Source organism: Peromyscus californicus, unplaced genomic scaffold, assembly GCF_007827085.1.
Source record: "Peromyscus californicus insignis strain IS unplaced genomic scaffold, ASM782708v3 Scaffold_4__1_contigs__length_199733344, whole genome shotgun sequence".
In the NCBI taxonomy this organism is placed as follows: domain Eukaryota; kingdom Metazoa; phylum Chordata; class Mammalia; order Rodentia; family Cricetidae; genus Peromyscus; species Peromyscus californicus.
This window is the reverse complement of record NW_026294562.1, coordinates 141205285-141213826: the sequence shown is the minus strand read 5'-3', so window position 1 is coordinate 141213826 and position 8542 is coordinate 141205285. Positions and strand designations below refer to the sequence as shown.

The 8542-nt window shown below is 40.1% G+C and overlaps 1 protein-coding gene across 1 annotated transcript; it reads right to left on the bottom strand.

Annotated features, from left to right (window-relative positions):
• Nucleotides 1–3431: 3431 nt before the first annotated feature.
• Nucleotides 3432–6248, bottom strand: LOC128094497 (zinc finger CCHC domain-containing protein 3-like). Its single transcript, XM_052712907.1, has one exon. It carries the CDS (start codon nt 6226–6228, stop codon nt 5035–5037), a length of 1194 nt encoding a protein of 397 aa, XP_052568867.1. The 5' UTR covers nt 6229–6248; the 3' UTR covers nt 3432–5034.
• Between the last annotated feature and the right edge of the window lie 2294 nt (nt 6249–8542).

The window sequence follows — 8542 nt, the reverse complement described above, 5'->3', positions numbered from 1 at the left end:
AAATGTGTGTCAGAAGGAGAAACATCTGCATACACATACAAAAACATTTATACATATATGAAAGTAATTGATATGGCTCAACTTTTATCATGGAGATATTTTGAAAAATGCACATCTTAGACCATGAAGGGGAATCAGAGTTTTTTCTCAGATGTCTGTAAGGAGTTACTTGGTTAACATCTTGGCCAAGGGTGCTCCCATAGTCCCTCACTGGTGATTCACAAACTATTTCCAAACCAGGGCCAGTACTCCTAATATGATGGTGATAAGCTATTACTGAAGATCCTACATACTAAAGTCATCATAGAATGGATATTCACATGGTATCTCATTAGAAGCTTCACTGAGTATGACTACATGGGATAGGAATGGAAGAACTACTCTGCATATAACTCCAGCAAGAACAAAATGTCTCATGCTCATGAACAACATGACATCAAACAGCACATGTTGAATTGACCTCTAATGTTTTCTACTTTTGCCATAGTGGCCTATATTTAATAGAAATAATCAATTACTTGCAAGGATTATAATTAATGTCATAAGGTGAATAAATGCCCTACTCTCATAAAAGGTGCAAGAACTTGAGACTAGATTTGTCAGAGAACTATAACCATTATTTGCCTTATTCCACTGAAGTCAAGTTGAAATGAAGTTAGTCCTGAAGACATAATGATGAGCTGATAGGTCTGGTTATCACTTGACCCTCGTCTCAGATATTTCTTTTCATATTAATAGGGAATTAACACAATGACATGCAGGAGTCTCTTTCTATAGAAACTTAGAGGCATTGGGTAACTATGTTTTGATGTGTAATGGCTTTTTCATGATGCTGAACTTAAGCCTCAGGTATCTGTGTTGAAAATACTCCAGAAAGATTCGGAGCTGTCGGATCATTCAAATAATGACAAATTTTTCCAGTCTCAAATTTCCTATCCCTCATAGAAATTCAGAATGTGAGTTATCAGACACAAGATTAGCGGTCAAAAGTTCTAAACATATGAAAACACCAGAAACAAGAAGAAACAAATCAGAGCTCTTAATTACTCTCAAGAGAACTGTGTAATATCTTACTGTCACTACAAATAAATAACTGATTTCCAACAAAGTTCATGCCTCATCTGATTTTATAGAGAGGAATGAGCTGACCAGGAAAAAAAGAAAAAGGTCCAAGGTTTTCTATGTGTCACAAGGAATTGACAATACCCACTAACATTAGAAAGTTGTACCTCTGAGACCCTAAATGGCAAAAGGAATAAAAGAAGTAAATTTCATTTCAAGTAAAATTCTTTTTGTCCATCCAGGACTCTAGTTACAGAAAGGCTAGTGTCTGGAACAGTTATTGCTTGATAATTTCAGCGACTCTAGGTAACTGGATAAAAGTGACAATAGCATAGCTATTCTCACAGTGCATCTCCCTAGGATAGGAAAGAGCAGGACTCTCTTTTTCTGTCCCAGGTAGTAAAGCCTGAATTGGATTATCTTCCTTGTTTATAATGCAACACATTTAGACTGAGACTGGGACGTCACATCTTTAAAGAGAAGCTGTAGCTTCAGAAGCAGGATCCCACTTGCTGCACAGGTTACAGGAGCAGGGGACTCAGAGCTGTGCTCCTAGAAATCAAACAATCCTGACTCTGCTAAACTGCATGGGCTCTGTCTCCTGTAGATATCAGGAGCAGTCAGCCTTTTCTGGGCCAATATAGAGTCGGGCTTTGATTACACCCAGGACCAACTATGTCCTGGAGTATTGCCAGACCCTGACTGTTAAGAAGCCCCACCTTGGACACTTTTATTTACACTCCTTGCCTCTGATTGAAGGACTGTGTGCACTCAAATTGAGCCCAGAATAAGAACCAATAAGGACAAAGACTTTAGTTTCACCAAAGCAGGCAAATCCTATGGTAATCCTGGAGATCTCCATCAGAGATGCTGTTTCATTTCTCCCTTCCACCTAAATGTACATGTGCTGCCACAGAAGCAGTAAAATTGAATGTGTACAAGAAATAAAAGGGCAATTTACTCTGGGCTGTGACTCCAATTTTCAAAAAAAAAAGACAAAAAAAAAAAAAAACAGACCATGCCAAATGGTAGGTAATCATGTATCAGTTGCTTGAGCCAAATTCCTGTCTACATACATGCAACCCTCCCTTTCTGCTTGCTGTTGGCTGATTGTGATTCTGTGCTGAGGATTGCAGCTTGCTGCTGACAGTTTCCGATATGTCATGTCATTTCCTCTACTGCAATGATAGGTTCTTAATTTTTACCACTCCAGTAAATATTTTTCTGACATACATATATATATATATATATATATATATATATATAAAATTATATAATATATATTATATGTATATATGCACAATAATGACTGAAATAAGATGCTACTTTGTAAATAGTAATGGTACATTAGTCATACTCTGAACATAGGCAGTTTGGATATGTGGATATGTTAACTTACTATTTCCTAATGATTGTGTAATATTTTGAGGTTTTTGTATTACAGCATAATATTCATAATTCTTATATACTTTTTAAAAAATTCTCTTTTGTATATGTGCATTTATGTTTTGTTTCCCATATTTCTCATGCATGTAGCATTCATTTGGATTCATAGTTCCATGAATTCTCACAAAATACTTTATTCAATATTCATATACAAATGTAGATACTTTGAAAATGTTCAAAATCCTTTTCATCAATTCTGAGGAGTCTTTTCTAAATAAAGCTTCAAAAATTCCATTAAATTACAATCTATCATCATTCTTCTTCAAAATCAGTTTTTTTTTTTTTTTTTTTTTTTAGAGCTGAGGACCGAACTCAGGGCCTTGGGCTTGCTAGGCAAGTGCTCTACCACTGAGCTAAATTCCCAGCCCCCCCAAAAAATCTGTTTTTTTTTAAACTAATTTTACTCTGTTTTGTTCTTACAGTCAGTCCCCTGAACCATTAATATAGCTATTATTTTACTCATCATCATGATGCGCTGTTCATATAGAAATCACAACTAACACAAGGAAAAATTAATCATGGCAGATTGATGATTGTACTACCACATTCACGTAAAAACTTGTCAGGACTTACCGGATCCTAGGGTCTTATATCCTTGCTTCACACAGGCATGACTGAATATTTCAACTTATTTTGAATAATGAAACATATATCATTTAAATGAGGAAAAATAATTCCCTATGTGTTAACCTATCCTGATATATTAGGCTCAGAAATAGTGAACCCAGAGGCAGTTCTCCTTTGAAAACATCTCTGAAAGCATGTCATTTCAAACAGTTTTCTCTATATCTATCCTTATATCCACAGGCAACTTCAGTTGTTAAGTCTCCAAAAATGACATAATTTTACAGCACTTTTACAAAATTCCATACCTGCAGATACTGCTATGTATTTACCACCTGATAAATCCACACAACTCAACATTTTTCACGGGCAAAAAAGATAAATATTTATTGAGAACAAATCTGAACATCTGTTTTACATTTTATGCCACAAGAAAACAGCAAAACTGTAAGAGAAGACAAAAACTGAAAAAAAGCAGCTTACTGTCTTTCATTTTACTTGATAACAGTTAGTTGACCCAGGCCTCTCTCTTGGCCTGTTTCCCCAAGAACATTTTCCAGTTTACAGCTCACTCATGCTTCTGGGTTAAAACCACCTTTCTCCTGAGCATCAGAGGTCCAAGGTTTCAGATGAGCTCTCTGTCTCTAGCTTCCCTGGTGCTCCTAGTAGATGAGGCAGAGGTGTAAATGTAAAATCTGGCAAGGTTCTTTTCTGAGGGGAACCATTTCTCACTGCTGACATTGACAGTGGAACATTTAAGACGTGGTACTCACTCCAAGGACTGATGCATGCATGCAGCCTGCAGTGTGTTCACTGGTCCTTTCCCTAGGTCCCTTACTATGAAGTAGGAAGAAAAGCTTCTCTTTCTGCTCTTTCAGGGGACTTTGTCTCAGCTTCATACAGGGACCATACCCCTGGAGAGAGACTTCCTTGGCCCACCATTGTCAAGGAGACTGTTGTGAAGTATGAGAGGTAGTGGGATGAGCACCAGGCATGTGTGCAGTGGACTCTACTGTGGACAGTCTGAGGTACCACACTTCTGTGTACTTTAGCCCAGGCACTTAACTTTGGCACTTCATTTCATCTGCTGGAAAACCAAGGGGTTAATTTAAAACATCCTTCAGGGAAGCAGAATTGAGAGGATCACTGTAAGTTTGAAACCAGCCTGGTCCAGGAATGCTGCCAGTACCAAACCAGTCAGGGCTACACAGTGAGACCCTGTCTCAAATCAATACACAAAACAAAAGCAAGCTCCCCCAAATAAAATCCAACAAAAACGACCTCTTGGGTGTTTCCCAGAAGAACTTCATAGGCTCCACACTCCTACAGAAATATGGCTTCTGAGCCACAAGGAACTGTCACAAAGGAGATAGGTTTAAATGCTATGAGAGGCCCTTGGCCACCTTTCAGAGCTTATTCGGATTACACACTTCCAGCAACACGGCTTTCACAAATTTTCATATCACATAGAAGCAGCAAATGAAAAGATCCCAGCGTAGAGCTGCACAAGGTAGGCACTCTAGACAGAGCTAGTCGACGACATTTTCGATTCAATAAACACTTTGTTGAATGCCTATCCTGCATTGAGCCCTGTACCCAGGGCTGAGGCATCAAAGTGAGCAAGGCAGCCAGAAGGGCAAAAATATTGTATTGAGACGTAGATGAGGAGGGAGTTAGTAAATATTACAGAGGCAGACAGGGTGTTGACGAAAGTACCAAAACTAATGTAAAACGGAAGAAAAAAAGGTGTGTTTGTGGGGCGGGGGGCAGGCAACATATCTCCACACTACAGTTCTGAATAGTCCTTTTTAAACAGGCTGAAAGGGAGCACTCGCGGTTTTAAAAAGGCATAGAGAGAATGTCTCTGTTATGTTTTAGAAATATCTCCTTCCAAAAAACAGAAAAATGGTCTTAAAGAAAAAAAAAAATGGTTTGGCACTTAAGGGTAAGCTGGCTGTGTGTTCAACCTGGCAGGCAGAAGCGCATGGAATTGTGAGCTGCTTTGGGACACTGGGCAAACATGTGTCCTCCCTTGCCACAGAGGTTGCACATGATGACCTTCCTGCAGTAAGGGCTCTTGTGCCCCTCCTCCCCACACCTGTAACACCTGTCCTGCGTGCAGGTGCTGCTCATGTGGGTTCGGGAACCACATTTGAAGCAGGTCTTGGGCTGCCCCTTGTACCAACTGTAGCCCCTCTCTGTTCCCAAGAAGAAGGAGCCAGGCAGGTGCCTCAGTCCGCCCTCCCCCTGGCGCAGCTCGATCTCGCACTTGTACTCCCCAGTCCAGATCCCAAACCTGTCAGTCACTTTCATTGGCAAGGCCAGCACATCACAGTGGCGCTTGAGCCAGGTCACGATATCCCCCACATCCACAGTCTCATTCCGGAACAGGATGAAGAGGGTCTTCAAGCCGGACTTGCTCTGCCCCAACACCACAAAGTTCTCCCAGCAGTCGTCCAGCTCCCGCTTTTCCTCATAGATGCGGAGAAACAGGGCAAGCTTGTCTTCAGATCTGAAGCTCACGTGGAACTCGCGGCTGCCAGGGATCTGGATGACAGCATAGATGTCCCCGGGGTCCATGCCGATGGAGCGCATGATGAGAGCGCCCACCACGAAATCCCGGGTCGGACAGGCACTCTCTTCTCCCTGGAAACAGATGCGCACAAGGAAGCGGCCCTTACCAGGACAGGCAGCTGGAGGCTCATCCTGCAGCAGTCTCTCCGCAGTGGCGTCTTTGGTCGCACCAGGCCTGGCAGGGGACGCCATGACCGCCGCCACCACCGCCACCTCGGCCATCTTCCTCTGATTCGCGTCTCCAGCTCCCTTCATCCTGCAAACTTCTGCCGCGTAGCCCGCAGGGTCTCTCCCGCAGCCCCTTGGGTCCCCGCGGCCGGCAGGTGGGAAGTTGCCGGGGTTCGGAGCGGCCAGGCCCGCGGGGCTGCCCAGCCTGCCGCCTGCACCTCTGCCCCTTTCTTCTCCCCGCCACTGCTCGCGAAAGTCGTGCTTCTTCTCTGCCAGGTTCTTTACTACCTGCGCCCAGCCCATCTTCTCTCCTGTGCCCTGGGCTTCCTCAGCCTGGGCCATAGGCTGCGCGGGGAGCGGCATCTGCAGAAGGCCCCGCTGCAGATCCTCCGCGGCTCTGCCACCTGTCGCCATCTTGCCTCTTGTCAGATGTAAATCTGGGTTGTTTTTTTTTTTGTTTGTTTTTTGGGTTTTTTTTGTTTTTTTTTTTTAAAGTAATTTTTACATTGTTATGTTCTCAGAAACAGTCCCCTGAACCATTAATATAGTTATTAATTTACTCATCATCATGATGATGTTCTGTTCATATCAAAATTACATCAAACCCAACAGAAAACATCAAATCAGACTTAATTGTACCACCACATTCAAATATAAAGCTTATCAGGTCTTAGAATATCTTAGGGCATTATATCCTTGTTCCCCTCAGACATGAATGAATATTTAATGTTTTTATTAAATAACATATATCATTTAAATGAGGAAAAATAATTCCCAATTAGTAATCTGGTCTGATACATAAAGGCTAAGAATTTGGCAACTTCTCTGAAGGCATGTCATTTCGAAGAGTTTTCTATGTATCCTTATACCCATAGGCAACTGTAGTTTTAACTCTCCAAAAAGACATCATTTTACAGCATTAGTACAATATTCCAAACCTGCATAAACTGCTATGTACTTACAATGTCATGTGTATAGCCACCAGATAAATCCACACAACTCAACATACTCTCTGGGCAAAGAAACTATGGTACTCGATGTTTAAGATACAATTCAACATCCTAAGGAACAGGATTCCTCCTGTGGAAAAATTGTCTTCTAAGAAGGATGCCAAATTTCAAAGCCCAATGTTTAGAGAATATGAACACCAACCAAAAATATAATCCAAAGTAAAGAAACAACCACACAAGGGTAGCAGCATGAAAACTTATCTGCATGCCAGTGTGTAGTGGAAATTCTCTAGGCTTGACACACTAAGCAGAAAATCTAAGGAGAAAAGATGGATGCTAAGATAGATAGACACAGGTTATTTAACAATGACATTGTGAGGCCCATCAATTCCAAAGGTCAAAAAATAAAAATATTCATTAATTATCACCACATTCTCTACCATGCATCATTCAATTCTGACTATATTTGTGTATGTGTGAAAAAATTAATTCTCTAAGAAGTAGTATTTCTTTTGGAATATCCTGGAGAGGACATGGTGCTGCAGGAGGAAAAATAAAGAAGAGTGGAACTATATAAATACAGTAGACATGTGAGAAATGCTCATCTACATCAAAGATGCATACACATGTATGCATATGTATTTTTATACATACATATATACCTCTAAATATGTGTCAGAAGCAAGGAAATCTGCATACATGTAGAAAAACTTTTGTACATATATGAAAGTAATTATATGATTCAAAACATATTGGGGAGATATTGTGAAATATGCACATTTTTCACCATGAAGGGGAATCAGAGTTTTCTCTCAGGTGTCAATAAGGAGTTATTTGGTTAACTTTCTGTCCGGGTTAGCTCCCATAGATTCATAAACCATTTCCAAACCAGGATTACACCTCCTAAAATGATGGATATAAGCTATTACTGAAGATCCTACATACTTCTGTTATGACAGAACAGATAACCACATGGTACCTCTTTGAAGCTTCACTGTGTATGACTACTTCTGAGGTGAATGGAAACTACTCTGCATATAACTCCCTCAAGAACAAAATGTATCATACTCATAAGATACATGCCAAAAACAGCTCTTGTAGAGTATTCCTCTATTTTTTTCTACTTTTGCCAAGGAGGCCTTTAAAGTAGGATTAATCAATAACATACAAGGATTGCAATTTATTCCATGAGGTGAATAAATGCCCAACATTCAATAAAGGACAAAGTACCTGAGACTAGAATTGTCAGAGAAGTATAAAAACAATTTATCTAATTCTACTGGAGTCAAAATGAAATAAAGTAAGTCCTGAAGACATAGTGATAAACTGATAGATCTGTTATCTCTAGACACTCATATGAGATGTTTCTTTTCATATTAATTGGGAATTAAAACAATGATATGTAGGGTTCTCTTTCTATAGACACTTAGAGATTTGGATTATAATGTTCTGATGTTTAATGCCTTTTTCATATGGCTAATCTAAAGCCTCATGTATCTGTGTTGAAAAAGACCAGAAAGATTCTAAACTATTTGGAGCTGTGGGAACATTCCATAATGACAAAGTTTTCTAGTCTCATCTTTCCTATCCGTCATAGAAACTCAGAATGTGAGTTATCAGACACAAGATGGGCCGTTCACAGGTATAAAACCTATGAAAATACCAGAAACAAGAAGAAATCTGGTCTCTTACTTACTCTCAAGGGAATCATGTAATACCTCACTGTCATTAGAAATAAATAATTGATTTTCAACAAAGTTCATGCCTTATCAGATATC